The following is a 25,373-nucleotide window of genomic DNA, read 5'->3' as shown; positions in this document are numbered from 1 at the left end:
TGATAGTATACTAACAGAAGAAGTATACATATATAGTAAATCCTCAGTCCTTTTATATTGGGATCTGGCTACCAATCTTGCCTGGAAAGATGAGCTGCATGTCTCCTGTCTCTCATTCTTTTGAGTTCTAAGTGAAACATGTTCAAGGAACCTCAGGATACCTCTGATTAGCTCTCTGTTCACACAAACATTATAATAATTGCCAGATAGGACCAAGACAAGAAAAAGTTATGAGGCCTACTTCCTTTTTCTGAGAATGTGGCCTTTTATCCATCATTAATACATTTTCTCTTGGCCAACTGGATCTACTAATTTAACAGTGGTGCAGCATAGTGCTCAATCATTTGATATGGAGAGATTAAGGGTAATGGAAATGTCTTTTATGAATGTTGTGTTGCAGTGTCGTATCTGGTCTAGGAGTATTTGATGTGTCATTGGTGCAAAATATGAAATGGACTTTTACCACTGCCGTCCCTCATCGACAAACTTATTTACATGATTCAAAATCATTCGGTGATCAGGCATGGGAGCTCTAATGCTGGTGCACTAGAATCCAAACAAATAAGTATGAAAATCCCAGATTTGACTGTTTAATCTGTCCTGTCCTTGAGGGCAAAGGATGAAAGTAGAGTTGAAGGTAAAACCTGAAGGATTAATTATATCGAGGTATACTGGCAAACATCTCATCAGGCAATTAACAAGGGCCAATTGCGGGACCTGTGGGGTAATTAATGGCCCATGCCTCCTTGGCTGAGTGATGGGAGACATTTATAGAGTCCTTCAGGGAAAGCAATATAACAAAGTACAAAGACATGCAGTGCTTCTCGTTTAAAAGGGAAGTGCTAATACAACTAGTGTAGTTAGATTGTTTACAAGTTAAAGATTAAGATGTTCCAGTAAACATAGTGTTAAAAAGGTATTGTTACTCTGGGGCAAAAAAAAATCTGAGGTAAAATTGTTATGGAAGGAATATGATTTCTTTAGCACTGCACTGGTTGACCAACAAATGAGTGCCATATAATAAGGACATAGCCTTACTCGTAAAGGTGGATTTTAACTCCCGGGTGGGAAGCCGGTGGGATGCATGGGCCACCCGCCTGGGAGGTGCTGTGGGAGGCCTGGTCCATTTTAACAGAAGGGCCCCATTAACATCCCACTGGCCAGCTGCCCACCCAAAAGAGGCATCTGAAAGCATCTCGCCAGGTTTGGACTTATGAAAATCAGGTAGCAAGGGGGCTGCCAGGCAGGCAGGTAAGTCATTGTTGGAAGGAGGGTGGTGGGCCGGGGGGCGTGTGGGTTTGGAAAAAATTTTGCAGGTAAGAAGGAGGGGAGTCCAGGTGCGCAGTGGCCCGAATGTTCTGTTTGGGAACAGGAGGAAGACGCCTGCTCCTCCAGGTCCCATAAAGATGAGTTTTAGACTTACCTTACCTCCGCTGGGTGTCCACTAGGTTTTAATGAGCAGGGCGTCCGTGGCGGATGCCTCCTTAGGTAGACAGTTGAAGTAGCATTGGGATCCCATCTAAGTGATAGGACCCCGATCTGCCTATATTTATGAGGCTCCTGCTTTGGTGAAACAGATGCCTCAGCCGTCCAAGAAAACAACAGCGTTAAAATAGTTGCTGGGTGGGAATCGAGTGGTAACTGTACCATCGGATATTAACCCCTATCCCACGCAGTTTCTGCCAGGCAGAGCTGGTTAAGATTCCCCCTTTAAGATTTCAAACAATTAACACTGTTGGTAAAAATGAGTAAAACAACCCATCTCCCCAAAATATGGGACTAATTCCTGCTTTGGGATTCTTTTCTCCAGCATTTATTAAATATTGTATAATACAGGTCTCTCACACAGCTCTACTATATAGATCGCAACAGATCAAACCAAGAACCCTAACATCAACCTATAGCATACTGTTGAGGCAGTGAGGACTAAGATTTATTCTCCTTTGCTGTACCTGACCCAGGAGTGCTTGATGCTGACACTGGGTACAGAAAATAGAAAAAAAATTCTGCTCCCTAGCAATACAGTTATCTCCAATTACAAAATTAACATCTCCACCCAAAAATATACAGCTTATTAATTTCTGTGACTCTATACAAAGCTTACTAGCCAATGAAGATAGAACTCAACTTTTACTACATGGGGGTGAAATTCAACTTCGGCGGGGCATAAAATGGGAGGTAGCGGATAAGCCGTCTGTTACAAACCCTGCCCGATTTTCAATAAGGAAAATATATAACAGGTGGTTGATCCATTACTACCCATCTTGCACCGCTGCCAACGTTGAATTTCACGCCCGATGTGAGGAAGGACTCTCATTACGATTAGGATTGTTACAATATGTGCAGAATACTGAATGGGAAAAAAATATCATTCTGGTTTCATTGTCCACTGCTATTTTGCTGCTGTCTCATTTTAAGTTATATGGCCGTTATCAAGATATTGAGAGTTGTATGGGGTCTCAAAGTGACGATACTGGTCCTATATTGTCTAGAAACAGCATATTCCCTAGTATTAGTTTATTTATTAAACACTCTGGCCAATCACTTTTATAAATGTAGTAAACTTTTGATCCTTCATCATTCTCTCTGTAATACCTGGCCAACCATCCATTATTCCACATATAATGGATAGACAACAGTTCCCCCTTGTTCATTTATAGTACAGACCTAGCAATCCATTATCCTAGCAGTAATTCTTGCCTATTAACATTATTTTACATGTGACATGTGCCCCAACCATCTATTGTTCCACTGATAATAAATGCCCAACTATCTATTACTCTATTTGGCAATAACAAACCAGTAGGCATGAATATAGAACGGTTTATCCAAAATATGAGCCCAATATTTGCATGCATTTGCAGGTGCAAACCTTATTCCCAAATTAATTAATCTTGGGTACATTTAAAAAAACCCACATAAAGTGCAACTATAAGCAAAATCTAATGTTGGATATACTTCCTCTAGGCAGCAAGTTCCTGCTTCATATGTTCTCACCATTCTATCCCCATACAGGGAAACCCTTGCAGCATCTTCAGAACCATAATTGAATTCCTCTTAAAAAATGTGATACAGGAAACAGACTGTTGATATGGAGGATCTTTTTTTAAAAAAAACATACAATGAAATTCAGACACTGAACAAATATATGAAATTGACAATGGAGCAGAGATTATTACTTACAGCACAATGATGAACCAAGGCGTGGTTAGCAGGCAGGAAGAGAGTCAAGCAGCAGCATAGTGAGGAGCACAAGTGAAAGGATAAATAAGAAAAAATATTTGTTGAAGAGAAAGTATCCCTTTTGTTGGCTGGTGTAGGGAGGATGTAACATTTTGTAAGCTAGTCTTTATTTTTACTTTATATTTTGAAGATGAACTGGAAAAGTTTTATTTTTGCTATACAACTGTTGCAGAAAAGTATGATTTTCTATCACTGTTTATACCTTTTGACATGAAGTTGTATTAATACAACAATGATTTAAGAATTATTGGATATTTCACCTAGGAGGGATTTTTGTTTTAAACTTTCTGATATGAACTCAGGTTAAGGATTAATTTACAAACATATAGCCTCCTGCCATTTTTTTAAACAGGAAAAGGTTAGACAAAGAAGGGATTGGTATATTAATGAGCCTGCCATTGAAACTGGTATCCATAATAATCTGGAGCAATACGGGGTTTATTATTTTGCTTTAGATGCTTTGAGTAGATGCTCATACATGAGATGATGGGAGAAATTGTCTTCTTGCACACATAGCATATGCTTTGTCTGGTAGGATGACAGCCAGATTTAATTGGCAGTTCTGTTGGTCAACCCCTGTGTAGGGAAAGAGTTGGGGGAAAAAGCTGCCAAACTTCTTGTCTAGTGTCAACATAAAAAGAACAAAGAGCCACATGTTGGTGGTCAGTTGGAAAAATTCTAAGGGAGACAGGTGGAGCCTATAATTTTTGTTGGTTCCAGCACATCAATATGAAAATCAGGCCTAATAAATCACATTAGTCATAAGGATTATTCACCACTTTATTTGAAATTGACTGAATTTCAACAGGAGTTGCATGGAACGATATAAAAAGTTGATTTACTGTAATAACGTGTGATAAACAATTTAGATGTTCTAAATCTACGATTTTCTAAATCTTTCTCAATAGCCAAGGAAAAGGGATACTGACTTGTTAAATAATTTATTTCAAATCTATCGTACAGCCAGGCTCTCAACATCAATTTCAGATTGTAAGAGATGAGAAATTGATCTTAAATTTGAATTTATCCCACCAGTTTTTATTTAACTGGGCTTTACTGAACTAAGTCAAGGCAAGTTCTCTTCTACATTTTAAAAAATGCAAACATTGAGAGATTTAAGTATAAGAGTCAAGCAGATAGTACCATGTCGCTTATAGATAGGGGGCTTCCTGTAGATATTAGAGATTTCTCCACTTGCTAAAGAAAAAGAGAAGAAAGCAAGGATAGTGATTGTTAATGCAATTTAACCTACAAAATGCATCATACTGAAATAGTGCATCTTTAGAAATAGTGCATTATACTGAAATATTGAATCATACTGAAACAGTGCATTATACTGAAGTAGTGAATCATACTGAAACAGTGCATTATACTGAAATAGCATTAATCAAGAGAGGCATTATTTTAGTCAACATTAGGATCTTAACAGTGCACAAGCAATATGTCAGAAAATTGTATCTTAGTCCAGTCTCATAATTGTTTTAACTCTGCAGTTTCAGGCTTCATGAGATAAAATCATTAATGAACCTGACACATATATCAATTTAGTTGACTATTCACACTTTTTTGAACAATGATGACATCCAAAATGTCAACAATATTAATGAAGTCTGCTCTTTGTCAGTTGATTCATATTGCCGGCCATGTTCTACTTTGAGATGCTTTTCATTGCAATTTGGATATAATACTCATTCCATATATGTACTGCAGTCTTGTAATATGCCATGAAAGTGGCCTTACAAACAACTGAAGCAAATGTAATGAATGCAGGAGCACGAGGACATGATCTTTGGGGCTTAGGGTTGCATTGTAGCAATAGCGCATGTCTGACTCTGCAATCGGGTACTAAACAACTTCCACATGAAAAGAAAACCATCAGAAAGCCAACAAACAGATAAATGATGCAAAGTATTGGCACTTTCATGGCATAAACAAAATGTTGCATGTTTATTTGATAAGAAAACTATCCCTCTCATAACTAAGCATACACAACCTATATGAAGTGGCTTACAGGTTTGGTCATTAATTGACTATCCTCCATATTCCAGTGTGGAAGCATGCACAATCAGCTGTGCATCACATATGTAAAGGCAATACTAGGAAGATAGCAAGAAGTTATCCTATTGCAGTGACCCAAACTGCAGGCTGTACATCAATTTAACCCCTTGAGTACTAACTTTCCATATATATTTTCAAAAGCATGCAGTTTGACTATACATTTGCAAATCACTTAATATTTTGGCTGATTGTGAAGCTATTTTCTTCTTTCACTTGATCAGGCACCATCCCCTGACTGAAGGGATGAATTGGTGACATGTTTCCAGACCTCCACCAATGCTATTTTTAATCTGGAAGATGAGTGAGAGTGGCTATGCAACTTGCTCAGTAATTTCCATCCATTTTGTTGGGATGTGCCTGACTTCTGTTCTCTAACTTCCCAAATGCACAGCTGTGACCTGCTGGTGCAAAGCCATGTTCATACCTTTCTCTGGCAGTATGTCAAAGTGCCAATGGGATGCAGCATCTTGTTGCCTTTTGAAATATTTTGAAATTCTGAAAATTTGACATAATGAATGAGACATGCAGAAATACAAAAGATGTCAGATGCCCAGCATGTGGCAAGACACCATGAATGGCTTTAAGCACATGCATAGAGACAACCCCTTACACTTTATCTACATATGCTTTTTTAAAAGGACAGCCTCATCTTATACCTCAAGCATTTTCAACTCAAGTCATCACCAGTAGTGTGAAAAATAGCTGCCTTAGCTCACTCTGGGTTATAAATTTGATAATGTGTTTATTCCTAATTAACATCATAGTTCTCAAAGGGTTAAGTAATGGACAACCATGGAAACCTTTTGTGCAACATAGTTGTGTGCAGAAAAAGGATGTACATAATAGCAGTTTTTTTTCTATTAAGAGCTCTGTGACAAAAGACAAGTACCAAATGGATAGCAGTGGAATATGCTGTTTACAAGTCTTCCAAGTTGTACTCTTTATCCATGAGATTTACTCGGTTTGGTTAAAGAATGCAATTTGCTTCTCTGCCTCTCACTTTTTCAAAGCAACTCCCACTTTCTATATATAATCACCTCCCTTCCAATGCACTCAGAGGTGTGACAGAATGTTGCATGATGAACTGTCTCCTAAGTTTCTCTCTATTGACCTCTGTTCTACAACTTTCTTGTGCTCTGTAACTCCTTTTGACAGAGGATGGGAATTCACAATGGTGGGAACTGGGATTTACCTATATCCTTCCCCTCCATTACATATCGTTTAGTTTGCATAAGCTAAATACATCTTGTTTGGTAAACAAATAGACTTTTCTACTAAGCTACCTAGTCAGTTCTACATATTTATTGTAAACAATTTTACAACACCAAGTTATAGTCCAGCAATTTTATTTTAAATTCACAAGCTTTCGGAGGCTACCTCCTTTCTCAGGTGAACGATGTGAAAATATCGTTCACATCGTTTCACATCGTTTCATATCGTTTCACATCGTTCACCTGAGGAAGGAGGTAGCCTCCGAAAGCTTGTGAATTTAAAATAAAATTGCTGGACTATAACTTGGTGTTGTAAAATTGTTTACAATTGTCAACCCCAGTCCATCACCGGCATCTCCACATCATGACTACATATTTATGAGTTTGCCAACACTCTTGTACAAATGAAATCTCACACCTTGTAATTTACTGAGATAAGCAGCCATGCCTCTACTTGTAAGCAAAAGTTTAATAATTTATTTGAAATTTTATAGCTCAGTATCAAAACAGTTAAAGTGGTTTTTCATTGTGCCTGAAATAAACTGCATGTCCCACTGCTCCACCTATTTTTTGCTATGCTATGTGCAATTTTACATTCAAAAGTATTAGTTTAATGTAAAATAGAAATGCCATTATTTGCACTAATGCACTCAAGCCATGCTGGTGAGTGTATAAGCTCCTACCTGGTATATGGAAATGTGTAGGTGTCTGGGCAGGGCTTGGCTTCATGTCTAGCTGGCTATAATAAGGTGAACTCCGGCCGCTTTCAGTGCCTCCAAAGAATTGCAAAGAAAGCAGCAAAAACAAATAAATAAAAGGCAAAGGCTCTGAAGCAAATATGAATGAGTAATCTGTTCAGAGTACCATGTTTTTCCAGCAAGGAACTTGCACTGTCAAAGCAGTCACAAGGAATGACAGGCACCACTGTCTGTTCAGATTCATCAGTTTTCTTTTATTTGAGAACATTGATTTGATGTCAAAAGATCAGGAAATCTATCAAGAGATTCCAAACCTCGTTGGCCAATTCCAGAACTTCTAAGCAACAAACCAATGGGATTCTCCCTCTCACGACCTGCCCCCAACCCACCATAATGGAAACCTACACCAATCAGGTTTTTGTGTAAATAGATGCCACTTTGTGACTTCCTTGCCAGAAAATATGGCAAATGAAACATCTTGGCTATATTGTTTGTGCCTTGCCACATAAAGCACCAAAGCTGCAATTGAGGGTTCTCATTTATATTCAGTATGCTCTTGTCCCCACAAACAGCCTTCAGAAAGACAGAATGAATTTTCCAATTGCCTTTTTCACCTTGTCACATCAAATGCAATTTTCTTTCAACCAGCAACTACAACTGATCTAATCCTTATTGCAACATTTGAAAGCATACCTTTGACAGCTGGTCTCAAATCCCCCTGGACAGGTAATAGAAACTTTTCTGTCAATCAAGAAATCTACCATTTCCACCATTTTTCAGATCATGATTTGAAGAAAAGGATATTAGAATTGTCATGTAATGATTTCTTTATAACTACATTTATTTTTTACTCTTAAGTAAAACAATTGTAACTCCAGCAATGATAATACCAAATACAAATTAAATAATTTTAATATTTAATAGAATTTTAAAAATTTAATAAAATCACTTTGTATTAGCAAAACATTGTTCTTGGAGTGGCAAACCTTTTACTTCAAATATTTAATATTTTACTTTGATTTTGTTTTCTTTTAAAATGATTCAGTAATTTTTCGGTTATTCAAACTTCACATCTTACAATTTAATTCCTTAAAGAAAAATCACCATTTAACTTTGCAGCAATTTTTTCACAGCCAATGTTTAAATATTCCTAAACTCTCCAAAGAATATTTGTAAAAGATTTTTTGGAGTACTTTTTTATTTCCTGGGAACCGGCGCTCCCCATTCACTCTGTTCAGTAATTACTGGAGTAGAACTGGACTTAATAAATACAATGCATGTTACTTCTGATCCCTAGTCCGCAATATGATGACATTAAGATAGACAACTGGAGTATGACCAGCATAGAAAAGAAAAGTGATAGCTTCAAATTGGATACATCAGGAAAATGAAATCAAAATAAGTATGATCAAAATAGCACAGACCATCTATCTTTGGAAGTTATTTGATTTCCTTTGTTTTCTCCTGCAATGTTCTCCTCCCCTCCCCCAGGATTGGTTCTTCCTGGCTATAGTTTGATAGATGCCAAGTACCCTCCAGTACCTCTCCCAGCAGCTATTATTCAGGCATGCACTTTCAGAAAGGGCTCCAGATAGCGATTAGGATTGGGCACCCTCTCCAGCCCACGGAGCGGAAAACACTTATAGTGTTCTTCCCAAAGCCCCAGCTGAGATCAACTAACTGAGATAGAACCAGAGATCTTCCTAGTCTGTATGGCTCAGCTATTCACTGGATAAAATCACTGACCCACCGGTGAAATAATGTTTCCGATTTATATTTTTTCCCCAATTTTCTCCTGAAGGCGATGGTCATAGTGGGGGATGTTTCCACGGGCACCAGTTGCCTTTCAGTACTTTACCAAAGTTGGCATTCTTCATGTATGGGCCTGGATAGTGAGAATTAGCAAGCTATTCGATCATGACTCAGTATCATTTAATATCCACACGTGCACTATCCATCAGGATTCACTGAATAGGGATTTGGAGTGGGATTGACTGATTTTGTTTTGCCCCCTTTCCTAGCCTAGGCTAATTATGACACAGCAATCACTATCCCAGCTGGGAATCATATAAAAAGTAGATTATAATGAGGAGTATATTACTGATGTGATGTTTCACATCTTTTTTGCTATCACTGAGGGAGCTACAAACTATGTATACTATATTAGAGGTTGTGGTATGCTAGTGGAGTAAAGTTAATGCATCAGTATATAGCTCAAATGCCCATATCTCCACAGGTACCAGCAAAGCTTTAGTTAAATGTGAAATCAGATGATGGCTATTCCTAAAGGAAAGGCTGAGAATGATGTTGGAATTGTGATAAATGCACCAATTGATACAGTAATATGAGCTTTTGTGGGTTTCATTAAACCTGTTATATCAAAGATTAATGGATCATAGTTTAGTGGCCTTTAGAAGCATGATATCTTGAGAAACTCCACGTGACCCAGATAAACTTATTGCATTGCTTTGCCTCTGTAGGATATATTAATAAATACAGACGTGTAATTGTTGTGAGGTATTAAGATGGATTGTTGTGAGAATTTTATTACTTACCTGTCAAAAACATTAAGAACAACAGTAAGAACTTGAAAATCAATAAAATATCATCCAAAAAAAGATCGTTCAGAGACTGAAAATAAAATATTTTTAAAAATAGAACCCTTTCCTCTGGATACATAGGGCTCAATTTTAAAATCAAATTGCGGGTGCGGGGGGGCTGAGAAAATGGCGAAAATTCCGAGCGGGTTTGGAAGCCGGCTCCAACCCGCCGACTTTTGGGGTTGCCATAGATGCACCTGTGTGTGCGTGTGCTTCACGAATCCGAAAGTCCCGCCTGCAATTAAAGCCGGCGGATGATAGTTAAAGAATCAAATGTACCTCATTGAGGTACCTAAGGTACTTTATTTCTGACGTAGTAGAATGTTAAAATGATTTTAAACTTACCTGGGTGGCTTTCCCATGGCTTCGGATTTAAAAACAAAATAAACCTACCTTTCCACCCTGCTGCGATGTCCGATGTCTCCCTCTCCGATATCTCCCTCTCCGATATCCCCCTCTCAGCCCCCAATGTCTCCCTCTCCGATGTCCCTCTCAGCCCCCCATGTCTCCCTCTCCGATCTCCCCCTCTCCCCCCCCGATGTCCCTCTCCGATCTCCCCCTCTCCCCCCGATGTCCCTCTCCAATCTCCCCCCCGTCCCCCCGATGTCCCTCTCCGATCTCCCCCTCCCCCCGATGTCCCTCTCCGATCTCCCCCCCCTCCCCCCGATGTCCCTCTCCGATCTTCCACCCTCCCCCCTACATCTTCCCCTCTCTTCCCCCAATCTTCCCCTCTCCCCACTGATCTTCCCCACTCCCCTCCCCGATCTCCCACTCTCCCGCACAATCTTCCCCTCTCCCCAATCTCCCACTCTCCCTCCACAATCTTCCTCTCTCCCTCTCCCCCTCCCGATCTCCCACTCTCCCCCCACATCTTCCCCACTTCTCCCCCCCGATCTTCCCCTCTCCCCACTGATCTTCCCCCTCCCCTCCCCGATCTCCCACTCTCCCCCACAATCTTCCCCTCTCCCCCTCCCGATCTCCTTCTCTCCCCCCCCCCCCCAATCTTCCCCTCTCTCTCCCCCCACGCTCTTCAGCTCTCCACTCTCTGTTCCAGCGCCAGATGACGTCTCTCGCTCTCTCTCTTCCCCACCCCCCGGCATTGCAACTCCTGTCAATCAGGCTGGCTGCTGGGTGTAAAACCCGGAAACAACTTTAATCACATTGCAATTGCGTTGGAAAAGGTAAGTTTCTTTTATTCGGGTTTGCCGCACGCACCTTCACCCCTCCGCTGCCAACCTGCCACCATTTCAAAATTGAGCCCACAGAACCACACAGATCTGAAGATAAAAATAAATTAAAATTGTGCTTTCCTTATTGATACTCTCACTAGCTAAGCTCAATAAATCTGTGATTTTGCATCCATTAATTTTAACGAATGGAAAATCATGGCCACAATTTCCCATGATACGCCAGATCACAAAATTACCCATTCAGCATTTAGCTGTCCCTCTTCTTTTCTTTCAGTCCGAAGGTCATATCCAGATTCTGCATCTTGGCTTCTTACAGCCTAGGGCTGCTGGCCTACCTCAGGGAAATGAAGCAGGTGATTTTGAAATGTCGCTCGCCAAAATAGGTGGGAGGCTGTTTAAATATGCGTTGGTTTTAGGATCTTGATTGCCATTTTCATGTGCAAATGGATGGAGCATGCACTGTGCACACTAGGTCCAGTTCTACCAGGCATTAAGTGCTCTTCTAGGCCCCACAAAAGTACACGGCTCGCTGCTAACCCCTTCATGCCCTCACCCCCGGCAACAGGCTTGTCTTGCTGGCTGGCTACTTGTTGAAGCCAGTTGATTTTTGGCCTTCCAAAACTGGTGAGCTGAAATGTAGCACCTGTTCGGCTCCTGCAGCCTGCCAGTTAAATTGAGATGATGAGTGAACCTGAAAATGGTTCTGCCTCGCGATGGTGGCTTTGGCAGGTGCCTTCGCACCTGTTTTTAGGCTGAAGTTAAAAATTATCCCCCAAGTGACTACAATTCTGAGCTTCTGTAACATGAATAACAGCAATTTGCAAGCGTTAAGAAGAGAGCATTGAAGTGGTTTATTTGTTTGTGATTGGTTATATCAAAAATAGCTGTGTGCAGCCATGTGCGAAAATGATGAACATAACAAGGCAAACTTTGTATGACCCTTTCATCACCTGTTTAATCACCTGACGTCAAGTTCTGCATAAATACTAATCACCGACAGTAATCAAGCAGAACTTCAGGTTATCTCAATATCTAAACAGCCCTGGAAGGCTTCCCTCCACAGAATGCTAAATCATGAAATGTTAAGGCTTTGCGGGGCTGTTTCTATTTGAATACCTTGTGACATTTCACTTTGAGCCAAGGTGGAGAATGTGGTCGAGTATCAGTTAAGCCATAACTAGGCATGTGTAAACTATGTGACAAAGATGTTACAATGAAGGAATTGTAATGGAGATTAGGCAATTGCTGCACTGCTATAATCAGGGTATATACGAGTGGTTTGAAGTATTAAAATAAAACCTTGTATGTCATACAATGCATCTGCTTGTAGTTGTATTTATTTACAGACGTACAATTTTCAACCTCATTTCTGAAATAGAATGAATTGCAGGCAAGGTGATGCCTAGTTTGGTGTATGAACATGATTGAAGTGTCTGCTGTTCTTGTATTTTAATAAGTGTATTTCTTTGTTCCACAACTATGTCTGGTACTCCAGCTGAATGTAGTGGTGAAGTGGGAAAGGGCCACAGTAAGCACATGCTATGCAACTAAAGCTATTTTTATATACTGGAGCTTGTTGAAGTTGGCTTCCAGGAGACACATATTAATGAGCCTAGTGTTTCTCACTACTAAATCTGATTGCCTTATGCTGGTGGTAGAATTATAGACCAATTTTTCATGGCCCATTGAGATACACAAGTCAGATTTAGCTGGGAGCCTGCTCACGGACTCAGGTCGCCAGGAATTTAGCCTCAGTAAGTGTCAGTATAAAAGTGGCTTACATCTTGCTATTGATTAAACACAGTAATAGAGCCCCAGCTACATTTAGAGGGAAAACTTAGTATATTGAATGTAATAGAATCATTCTTCAGCCTGTCATTCATTTCCTTTCAGGGATTAGTGCTAGAGTCCAATTTTTCCTCCCCAATTTCGTCCCCTCCATTTACTGGTTTCGCCATTCAGTACCTCACCCACGTGGTTAATATAAGTAAGCTTTGCAGGTGAATATCGGAGGCTATTCGAATATGGGGCTGAGCATGATCCCGTCCTCAATCGATGTCCACCCATGCACACTTAATCCCATGGTCACTGTGGAGCGATCAGGAGTGGAATTTCTGGTTGATTTTTCAGTTCCTTATCCAGGGACACTGAGGCCAATTGTAGTGCCACTACTGCTGAGATCAGTTATCTCTGCACAGACTTGGGACTGACCCTGAGGTCCTACTGATCTGTATGGTGCAGATATTCACTGAATTAACTTGCTGAGCCACTGGAGGTGTCCTGGCATCCTTCTTAAATAAGTTTACAATTTGTTGATGATTACTTGTCTTGGAGACAAAACACTGCTGCTGCAAATGTTCTTTGGTCATTTATTAGAATATTTAAGTGATCATTTCAGTCAATAACTGCTTTTCCTACATTCAATCATGATTTAGTATGCAGAATTGTAGGTGGAGGTGACATTAAAATGCTAGTGTTTTCTCAAAGGCCATTTTGAATGAATACCTGAGCCTAACAAAGCATGAAGCAGCACAGACTGTTTCCAGTCATGACAGTATCTAAATGGCATCACTTACTGCACAAGCACACAAGCACACACTGAAACTGGCATGATGACAAACATATTCAGCCAGGATGACAGCGACATGCCTGACCGTTTACTGTTTATTTTCTTGCTTGCAAGCAAGAAAATGGAAAACCTAGAAATGAAGTGACAATGAAGTTAGTTGCTCTTTCCTTGAAGACTTTTTAGTGCAGTCCCTTGCTTCTATCCGTGGTCAACTGGAAGATGTCACAGTTTACTTTTTAGGGGTTAAAATTTTGCAGTGCCTTCCTGGGTAGGTTATTCATCTCTGAGCGCCTTTTCAAACTACAGTGCGATGTCACATATTTGAATGTAACATGGCCGATTTGCTCACTTAGCTGAATACAAAATTCAAGCAACACAAATATTAAAGGAATGATTTTATCCAGGGGCGGTGGGGGGCGGAATTCCTGATGGGAAACCCGGAAGTGCGGGTTTCCTGGATGTCCTTACGATTTTGATGTAAAGACGTCTTTTTTTTTGTACGTTTCCCGCCCGACAGGCCAGTCTGCTTGACAGTCATCGGGGGTGGGGGTGGGGGGTGGGGGGGAGGTGTTCAGTCATCGGAGTGGGGGGGTCAGCCATCAGAGAGCTCAGTCATTGGGGGGCATTGGAGGGTGTGGTTGGAGACCGTGGGGTGGGGGTTGGTCAATCAATCGCGTTTGTAGGGTCACTGCAGGAAGGCTTATTGGGTCTGGGGGAAGCACTCCTGCTCCTTTAGGCCCATAAGCTGTGCAAAAGAGGCATTTACCTGCAGTTTTGGGCCTTCTCACCATCTCTCACATAGCGTGAAGGAGAAGGCCTGGGAATCTCGAGGGCAATTAGGGATGGGCAATAAATGCTGGCCTCGCCAGCGACGCCCACATCCCGTGAACGAATAAAAAAAAAAATCCCGGCCCCTAGGGGTTAAAAGCAAAAAAACGGTCAAAATGAAGGCTCACATCCTCCTTAAAAGCTTTTAATGATCGACCCACCTCCTGACAGTGGGTTGGTCGCCCACCCCTCGACCCGCCTCCGTTAAAACCAGAAGTGGGTGGGCTGGAGGCGGGTTGGGGGCAGGTTTTTGATTTTTAAAATTTTTACTACCCCCCCGCCCCCAACGCACCCATTTTTCCCATTTAATATGATGCCCTAATTGTCTGTCTATATACTTAATCATCAAAACATTAATCCAGAATTAACTCTTTCTGTTCTATATATTTCAAGTTTTTCTTCCCTAAGTCCAAGATTAAATGCTTCTCATATCATGTCTTATAAGATGCTAAAATGCTATTACTATTAAAGCATATATAACGCTATTACATGCTAACTATCTGGATGGACCCCAGTCTCTCACTGTACAGTTAAGTGACATTGCACTGTACAGTTCAATCAAGTGATAGTTAATACAAAAACAGTCCCTTTTGTTGAGTTATATTTCCTTTAAAAAAACAGAATGTTACTACAGTAAACCTTATGGTTCAAGATCATTCATTACCTGGTCTGTGATAATGTTGAGGCGATCGAGGCATTGTCGGAGACATCCCCTGACGACTGTACGTGGGCGAGTCTATGTACCCAGGACTGGAAGATCTCCTCTGTCTTAAATCAATCCCATCATACATGTCCTACCACAAGACAGCATGAACATCTTTAGCATGGTGTGACTGTGATTTGGTCAAGTTAGCAGTTAAGTACTTTTGATAACAATAAACACAATGATTAATGGAATGGATGTTGGATTCCACAAGGAGTGGTAGAAAAAGATTTTCAGAAATAAATTTGACCCATGGAAATGTGGCATTTGAATAAGGTACACGGAGCAGATCATGTAATATTAATTTGGTGGTGTGGTTATTATTTGATGTGGAGCCTGTGATCTATAAATTTTATCAAGGTTTATATGAGAAAAGTAAAATCACCTGTCTCTTTGCAATATTTTCATTGTAGACCACAATACTGCTCATTACCTATGTCTAACTGTAGAGGTGACTGAGCTGAATAGATTGATGTATAACATACTTTAACATCCTTGGTAGGTTTTGTCATGCTGAATTATAAGATAAGTTCTGATTTTAAAAACTGACACAACAGAAACATTCTGGAATCTTTGCTGGAGTCTCATAACCTGCTCTGATGCTTGAAGTAACATAGTTTGCAGGAAAAATCTTTTGCAGTACAGCCTTATTGTATAGACGTATTATTGCAAATCATTTGTTACCACAAAGGTTTCCTAGTCTCAGCAGATGTGCTGTTATAGACTCTAAGGAGCTCAAACTCTGAGTTTGTAATTTAAAGATTTGACTGCATCACGGTATTATATTTGAACCTCGGAATGTATACTGTAGAACAACCCCTTATGGAATAGAAGCACTCTTGTGTTTTGATTTATATGGAGTGATAAGATGAGGGTGTCCATCTGTGATTCATGAGTTCATTGTCTTTGCTGGGCAGTCCGAAGGAGTCACCGAAGGCGCCATCTCTTCACAGGAAGAGAGAGAAAACTGAAGGCAAGGTCAACTCTCATGCACCTCCCAGCAGCCAGTTAGTCACATTAGCAGAGGTTCTGGTGAGGGTGACCTAACCATTCTCTCAGCCAAAGAATGGAATGTGGTGCAATGGAAGAGGGAGCATAACCAGGAAGAAAAATTTGCTTTAAAAAGAGAAAAAAAATACATTAAATCATACACCATATAATACTGCCACTATAAGAGGTACATAGACGGTATCTAGTGCAGTCAGTCTTTTAATGAGGTGATGAGTTACACCAGTTCTTGGTTTGGCATCTATTTGGAGTATCCATCTTGGCCTTTTACAAATATTTATTGCTCTCTGTTAGATCAGAGATCAATGCAGTATTTAGTGCACTGCAAAGAACAAGTATTCTAGCCATTACACTACAGTATATTCTCATAAAATTCTCATATAATTAAGCATAAGTAGCACTCATTTCATTTATATATTGTACTGGCAGGTATTTGCAGTATTCACTCCATTGCTACTTTGTTTTATTGCCAAATTAAAAGGCAAAATATATTTATTCAGAAAACAGTCTGAATGACAGTAACTATTTGCTATGTGGATTACAATCATATAGTAATTTTCATAATTAAGTAAAAATACATAAGTTGCAAATATTAGTATCATCCAAGTACAAAAGGGCAAAAGCCGTTTACATCTGTAACATTAAATATGACTAAATTGGATGTACATTCTCTTAATTTGTTAAGAACTAGGAATGCTTGGCGAAGTGGGAAATGTGTTAACTGAGACAAATGTTCCATGTTTTCTGGCCTTGAATGTTTCCAAAGGACTTCCACATTGACTGCAGTTTCTCCTAGACACCATTTAGCTGGGCGCAGTTTAATTCAGTGGCATAAGCACTTGTTTATAACAGTATTAATTACTTTTTTGTGTCAGTTAAGTTGATTATTTGGTGATTTAATTTTCCACTAGTTTAAGCTGTTTGCGCTTTGTTTTTGTTTGGAGGGAGAGGATAGTGGGCTGAAGGGCAAGAGTGAATAAATAATTGTGCAAAGGTTGGAGATATTGTTGCAGCCTGAGGGTTCCATAATTCATTTTGTTAACATAAGAAAACATCTATTTATCAAACAAGCTCTTGAAATGCACCAGCAGAATATTACTGCTTCAATCTGCCTCAGGATATGTGATATAATATTTCATACTGACAAACAGAATTCCCAGGGCTACAAGCAGCAGGAATCCTCTGCTGCTGTTGTTTTGCTGCTTAAAGTTTGCGTGATTTCAGGCTAAAAGCTCATCATCATTTGGAAAATGATTGAAAAGCTGCCAGACATTGGGATGATTCCTGGAGTACCGAGTTAATTCTCCATCTGAAATACTGCACCCGAAGCAGACTGCACACTGGAAATTAATATTAATTCCTTTGTAAAACAAAATGCTAATTTTAAATTTATCCAATTTAGTGGTTATATGGTATTTAATGAATCCTGTTTGGATCATAAACAATTTTGGAGAATGTTTTAGCTGAAAAATCTTTTAAGACAAGTAAAATGCTATCCTTAATACTTTGAAGAAAAAATTGAATTGGCAATTGTTTATTGGAGCATTGGTGAATATTCTTTGTATGCTAACTGTTGTAATTACTAACTGAAATGTTTCATGGAAACCAAGCTTTAGACCTGATATTTTAAACATTTTTAAGATGTGTGGTGCTGTTTTTGCTCTAACTGGGCAGTAGTTCAGTCAAACCTGTTTCTTGGTGGAAGTTATTTGGCACGAGACTAAGGCATTAAACAAAACCTACTGCCAACAAATTAAAAGCTCCCCAAAGTACTAGCACCTGCCGCATTAGGAAAACAGACTCTTAATTCAGCCAAACCTATTGCTTGCCCCAGACTTAATATTGGATAAACCCCAAAGCATATTCGTGACTGGTCTAAATTTTGACACCTTAGATTTGGAATTAAGCTTTGAGGTAGATTTGCAAAGACATGAATTAGCAATTTTAATCGCTGGATACAAAACATTCTGTTAACGGTGTGGCAAAAGTTTGCATGGAGCCATGTTTCAGAGGGCTCTGTATCAGAGCCTGGAATGGATCAACTGGATTGTATGCTAACAGTAATTTTCCTTTTTGGAGTCCAATCTTTGTGGGCATCCAATGGTATTGAGACTGTCCGACATGCCAACTTCTCTGCTTGAGGGTGAAGAAATAGGCCAAGGTGCCAATTTTGTGGCAGTCTAAGGAGAACGTCACGAGATATTCGGTTCAGACCCAAAACGGGTGTGACATCGAGGTGCCTTTAACCTCCGATTAGGTCTCTCAATACTTGGAAAAAGTGGCACTAACATGCACTCCGCGTGTTCTTGCAATTGGGGTCCTACAACCAACGTAGCATCCCGATTGCATATTTAAACAGCCTCCTGCCTGTTTTGCTGGGTGCCCATTTAAAGGACTGGCTGAACATTGAATCAGGCAGGAAATTGGGTGTACAAGGTCCCCACCAGATTTTCCTCTGATGGTCGCTCATTTTTCAGGCAAGAAGCGGATGGCCTGCAGTTGAAAATCTCCCCAGCGCCTTGGTGCACCATGTCAATGTTTTGACAGAATCCCGAATTGTTGGGATTGTGTAGGGGAGGAAGTAAAGTTTGGTCTGAAGAAATCAGAATGCTCATTTTAAATGGATAATCTGAAGCATAGGTTACCCCCTGCTAATGAACATATTCTGGGGGACACAGTCATAAATGACTTGCTAAGAATTTTCTGACATCATCATCCATTTAACAGGAAAATTGGAATAATACTGACCCCCTACCAGGAGACAAGCCTCTAAATACATTGCTTCTTACTAAAAGATCTACTGATTTACAATAAACTAAAGCACTGGAATTACCTGTGAGTATGGTGACAGCATCCCAAGTGACTACAGTAGGAGAATAATAAAAAAAAATGGCACTTAGTACAAATATATGACAAGTATGTTACACATATTACTATAATTAAGGACAAATTGCAACTGGAGTGCAAGGTGATGGATTATTAAGTACAAAGTGAGTTTCTCCACCACTACAATAGTCAACTCCTCTTAAGTACATAATGTATTTTTACACAATTTATTCACTTATAATGGGTTCACAGATAAACCCTGTATCAGAAAATAGTTTGAATCTGTAGAATTCCATATATAGCTATTACTTTTAACTTGCTGTGGCATGGTAGATTGTTCAAGTAACAGAAGTTATGCATCAGGTTACTGAAAAAAAGTGTAATCTTGGGAGGAATTAAATGAACAAGAGTAAATGGCTAAAATTATTCAGTTAACAGGAGTGAATGACATGGATACAGGTTAAAAATGGTGTGGGAATTTCAATTACCATTCACTTAAGAAATATTCACTTATAGGGATTTACTTAAGTGGGGTTGACTCTATTACTTGTTATGACTCCACTGCCCTCTTAGTGAGCTGAGTAATTTACAATTCAAGTCTAAAAAAATGTTTTTTTTCTGCTGATCACATTTTACAGGATAAGTTAGGAAGAAAAAGATCAGGAAGTTCTTTGGAACTGCTCCCGCTCAGCTGTCGCAACTGTGCTAGAAATGCGTAAACAGGGTTTCCAGTGAAGTTATGGTGGCAGAGCAGGAGCAGCTAAGAGGAAATTCCCACCTATTTTTTCAAGTCATAGATCCAGTTTAAACCTATAAAAATATTTTAACTTGTATAAAAGTTTTTTCTAATGCGCTATTTCCAGCAGCATTCTCCAATCTATACAGTCATTATGTATAAGTATATCTAAGAGTCACATGTTAGATATACTTAAGGAAAATACAATTAATTAAGTAGCTGTTGACCGATATCCATTTATATGCTTCGTAAATTCTATGAAACATAAAAATCAGATTAGGAATATACTTTCAATTGTTATATTGCACCTGCTATGGCATTCAATTTTGTTCATGTATGCATCATTTAAAAAGAATTTAATTGCTGCTTATATGCAAATTCTAAGCTTTTGCATATAAAAGGATTTCAATGTAATTTTTTTAGACGGAGGTGCTGAAGAATTATACAATGAGCAGGCAGGAGAGAAATTAGTCATCAACTACTGTTACCTCCCACTGGTGGCATTTCAAGGCAAACAATAGGTAACACCATGAAAAACAAGTCATATACCCAACATTGCGTAATGTTTGAATCAAACATGCATTCAAATAGTTGGGAGGAATGAACATTCCATGCAAAAATTAATTTTGCCTATTTGCACAGTACCTCCCTGATACTATGTCTTTCAAGTCTGTCTTCTGATGCAGATTTGAGATATGGCTCATAGGAAACCAGATCAGGGCGCTGAACATCATAGATAGTTTTAACTTTGGGAAGAGCGGCCAGATCCCTATAGTCAAGTATTTCATTATCCACCTTTGCCTGAGATGAGGATAGTGGAAAAAGGAGAACAGAGGGAATCAGAAAAAAATGTTAGATACAAAGATCCTGACAACAGAAAGAAAACATTTTAAGTCAATAGTTCCTGATTTTAAGTCAATAGTTCCTGATTTTAAGTCATTAGTTCCTGAAACAGTCATGCTGGAGATTTTAAATGTTGTATTATGCAGTGGTAGCATTACGAGATTTTTAATTACAAAGCAGAAAGAAACAAAGAAATCCTGTAATGTTACAGTGAAAGTAAGCTGCAGGACACTGTTACTTTAAGTTGGGGGATCATTAAACTGAGTGATCATTCCTTTGAAGAATGGTTATTTACAGCTTGTAACATCTTTTCTGTACTGTGGGAAATGCAATAAATCAATTACCTTAATTGTAAATGAATGGAATTGCAGAATGTAAAACTGAACTTGACTTATTCAGCCACAATATATCAATGGCCCTGGTCACAGACATTAAAAAGGACAGTCAGACTCATTAGATAGGGTACGTTCTGTCCAAAGCTCCTTTCAATGACAATATCAAGAGACGAGACTCACAACTTCTGATTTCACCTTAGCCACAACAGCATAAACCTACAGGCCACAGTCCCAAATGTGAGGGCTATCACTTGGCCCCTGGAGTATAGTGGTGGATAAATTTGTTTGCAGCTATTTTTGGGCGCATACTGGGTGGCGCATTAAGGAACACTGGTTAGGCCGCATGTAGACCAAGTAATCCTGGGTGCAGCAGTCCCAGTGCCCACTCCACTCACCACTCACAAATTCCCGAAATTGGCCCTAAAAAAAGCTTTCGGCCTCTTGTTAACATCGGAATGGGGCCTAACACTTGTTTTAGTCGGCCGTCAGGGATGTCTGAAAAACCACCCACTCATCTTTCAGGCAACTTTGAGGCGTGGGATATAGCCCTGCAAAATTGATCCTTTTTGCCTCCGGGTGCCAGTGATTCCCAATTTCTCCCCCTAGGGTTTTTTCTGGTACCTCAGGAAATGTGTTTGGATAGCGTCAGAAAGTTGGGGGCCAATTTGACCCTCTCAATAGAGGTGAATTAATATCTTGAGTGGTATCCCAAGCAATATCATTACTGACTCCTCAGGAGCCATATCACAATATCTGTAATAGTAATCTAGCCATATCAAGGTTTCAAAGCAGCCATATGCGGACAAGGTCCCCTTGTTAATAAGTATCACCAGAAGATGTTGATAGATGCCCATAAGGCTATTTTCAGTCAAACTGGGCATTGAAAATGATCTAATATTACACTAGTTTATGGTCCAGGTCTTGTCATTGCTCTCCAAATACTCCCTCACCTCATGAGTGAGATCTATATCCCAAGTCATTCTCCCATGCAATCTTCAGGGCTGTTTCTCAGGGCATGTCTTTTGAGTATAATTTTGAGTTTAGCCTGTTCTTGTCACGTTCCACAAATAAATCTTCCAGACTTTTGAGGGAATTCAAGGAACTCGTCTAGTGAGTGCTAGGTTTAGGAGAGCAGAAGTCATTCTGAGGAGAGGTTGGGCACATCAGTTAGCTCGTCAATTAGTTTGAAAGCAGACACTAACTTATAGATCCCCTATATGAAGTATCTCCTAGCAGCCCATTTTGCAAATTAGACCGTTGAGTTTATTTTTAAAGCTTGGCTCTGCCATAGGGAAGTTTGTGACAACTTGAATTGATTTTCCTTCTAAAGCTTCTTTATCTGCTGGAAAGAATTGGAACTATTAATGACTGGATTAGCTGTCCAGACAGAGGTTAGAACTCATGTTGACAGCTATGAAGAAAGGAGGTGGGGAGGAAGGTTACTTCTATTGCATTAGCAACCATAACGACAGGGGGCGAGAGGTTGTGTCCAAAAGGGATATAGGTATAGACCGTCTCAGATTCTGTAAATAGTTTGGTGACAAGCACTATTTAGGATCTGGACATAGTTTAGATTCTCTACGTAGTTAGCTTTGGGCAATAAAGCTTTCATTACTCATGATTATAGTCTCTGTCTCTGTATAGTACAGTTATATAAACACATAAAGAACAGGATCTGTTTTTTGCAGGAGGGGAGGAGCTGTTGTCTGTACTGAGATGAGATACTCAAACTATGTTAGTGAGCTGATTTGGAAAAGTAGAATTCAATTTTATAAAACTGATCTTATTTTTGGTCAGGTTTCACTGTGTTTACTTCATTCTGGTTCCAGATAGTTAAAGGTACTTACGCAGATGACCCGGTTAGGTGATCCTGAAATGCTGGACCCAGGGGGAGAGATGGAGGTTTCAGAGGTACGCCTGTGCTGTAAAAGCATAAGAATATGATAAAATTCACCTTGATATGTTTTCATGTATTCTCCCATTTCAAAAAAGATTCTATATGATGTCATTCTCGCATTTGCGCCCTTAGCAACACTGGACGTTAGCGGCCGCCTGTGTGATCTTAACATGCAGCTTTGTTAGAGCATCAGAGACTTTTGATGAAGGAAATGGCCAGGATTTCCCAAATGCAATCAGAGGAACTTTGGCCTTTCAAAGAAGCTGGCCAATTGCTTTTCTTAAAACTCTTTAGTTTGGCCCAGGTGAATCCCAGGTCAACCCTGTAATGATGTGCCCAGGCCTCACAGTGAGTTTCCTAAGATGGATGCCCCAGATATGTCGGTAATGGCATGGCAACACACCTGTGCATACAAATGTTCCTGACTGGGGAAAGTAGGGCGGAGTCAGGGGCACAACTAGTGAGTGGCTATCTGTTCCTGCCCAATCCAGATCCACCTCTAAAAGGCCTCCCAAGGACGTTCAGGGTTTATGGGCTAGAAATTGGGCTGTCTAGCGGCCGTTGTTTCGGTGCTACGCGGACTCTCGAAGTGCCAAGATGGCGTCTTAACTGTGCACGCACATTTTAGCGTGACGTGCGCCAGACACAATCCTGGTAACGGTAGCCACACATGTGCAAATAACGAACACCGGCAGCATGTAAAGTAAGGAGAAAATGCCTACCATTAGTGTGCAATGCTGATTTAAAGTGATAGACACCATTTTGGTACTTAACGCTCCACTCAATGCACAGTCTTAACCCCGACCATCTGAACGTGTCTTAGAGTGCCTGGAGGATCCCCACCCAGCACTATTTAAAGGGACCATGCAGCACTTACAGGTTAGTTGCTGGATTATTGCTTCTGGCTGCTGATGCATTTATAACTGTTTTTGGTGGTCTTCTATACTTGAATACTAGGATGAGGGGACATAGCCTAACATTTAGAGCCAGGGCGTGCAGGAGTGAAGTTAAGAAACGCTTCTACATGCAAAGGGTGGGAGAAATTTGGAATGGTCTTCTGTAAACGGCAGTTGATGCTAGCTCAATTGTGAATGTTAAATCTGAGATTGATAGATTTCTGTGAACCAAGGGTGTTAAGGGATATGGGGCCAAGGCGGATATATGGAGTTAGGTCCTCCATTGACCTTCTTCGTTCTCTGCATCCATGTTCGTGGTGCTATGTGCCTGGCATTTTCGGCATTCCCCGCTGTCTCCCACTGCCTTTTGGGTATATGTCTGGACGGCCTCTTGTTCCCCACCCCCCCGCGGATATAGGATGTCCCTCCCTCTGTCCACCTCTTGCACCAAGGCCTCTAGTGCATCAGCAGAGAACCTTGGTGCACACACTCTCACAGGTCTGGTACAAACTCAGATCGGCAGATTGGTGAGGTCTGACATGCAGATTGGTGGATGTGGGATTTAGTAGTGCGCAACCTTTATTCAATGTTTTAACATAACTCATCAGTTTGTAAACACAGGGACGGAAACTGCATCTGTGTTTTACGTGTGCGATGTCTGATCTTGTTCAGACTCCGTGCAGACAGCAGACTGTTATTTTCAGCAAATAACAGGTACCGGCTACCTTTAAGAGATTTTGGCTGCCTGTCAGAGAGACAGCCTCCCTTTAAGAGATTCAGGCTCCCCCTGCTGGTGGAAAGTACGCATGTCCTTGAATCCTCATGTCAGGCCCGGTTTTAACGCTGCTTGCAGGTAAGTGTTCAGGCCGGACGAATGTCTCATCCTGCATGCGCAGGAAGCACTGGGCACGGGTTAGTCGCGGACAGCGGTACCCGTGCCCGGTTTCCGCCTAATCTAGTTAGCAGTGAATTTTGGGAAACAAACCTTCCAAGAACGTGAAGAAGTTATTTCACAAGCCCAAAAATTCTTAATCTGGTGGTAAGTCCAGAAAATATGAGATTGCCAAGTCCAGCAGGTATCAGGTACTTGTGGGTTCCAAGTGTGATGGCATGAGGGCGTGTGTATGATTCCCTCAGATAATTGATGGTTACCATGTTGTGAGGACTGTGCAGATGGGCTTCCACTACTTCTCTGAAATATTGGTATATAAATCTACCTGCAATATCCTCTGAAGATAGCAGGTGTTCTCCAGTTCACAGAAATTAAAATACAGTAAAACAAGAAGACCAGCTTTCCCTTCGGAAGGAGGGTAAAATGGAAAACTTTTTTGTATATCACATTTTTAACATAGCTGCCTTTGGCATTATTCGAAATAGTTCATTCCTTAAACTGAGTTAACAAGCCATTGTGCACAGTTTTAACCAGAACATTCCACTGTCATGTAACCATCACTTTGAGAATTATTTTCTGGTAAATGCTGAATTATTATTATTTATCCTTTGTGTACCTATCAACTTAACCCATGATATCATGAATTTACACATTAACGACAGTTGGTCAGAGAAATGTGCATTTTCTTTTTGCAGATGTGCTGTACCCACCCGTAGCTTCTTTTCCATTCTAGCAGTCTGTTTACAAAGTGGATGCCAAACTTCACAGCCTGAAACAGAAAAAAAATACAACTCAAGCCAAATGCGTGGTAACACTGCAGTGAAACATACAGCTCTGCCA

General features: G+C 40.2%; 1 protein-coding gene across 1 annotated transcript in view; it reads right to left on the bottom strand.

The window, feature by feature from the left end:
- Positions 1-25,373, bottom strand: part of ablim3 (actin binding LIM protein family, member 3) — a 243,340-nt gene that overhangs the window by 34,147 nt on the left and 183,820 nt on the right. The window contains exons 8-14 of the mRNA XM_067996419.1: positions 25,244-25,302; positions 22,696-22,770; positions 20,316-20,471; positions 18,942-18,971; positions 15,062-15,191; positions 7,196-7,285; positions 4,387-4,440 (exon numbers count right to left, since the gene is read on the bottom strand). Coding sequence (XP_067852520.1) covers positions 4,387-4,440; positions 7,196-7,285; positions 15,062-15,191; positions 18,942-18,971; positions 20,316-20,471; positions 22,696-22,770; positions 25,244-25,302 — 594 coding nt within the window. The remainder of the gene's footprint in view (positions 1-4,386; positions 4,441-7,195; positions 7,286-15,061; positions 15,192-18,941; positions 18,972-20,315; positions 20,472-22,695; positions 22,771-25,243; positions 25,303-25,373) is intronic.

This window comes from Heptranchias perlo, chromosome 14 (assembly GCF_035084215.1).
Source record: "Heptranchias perlo isolate sHepPer1 chromosome 14, sHepPer1.hap1, whole genome shotgun sequence".
NCBI classification, from domain to species: Eukaryota; Metazoa; Chordata; class Chondrichthyes; order Hexanchiformes; family Hexanchidae; genus Heptranchias; species Heptranchias perlo.
Note: the sequence above shows the minus strand (reverse complement) of the source record. Positions and strands in the feature narration are given on the sequence as shown.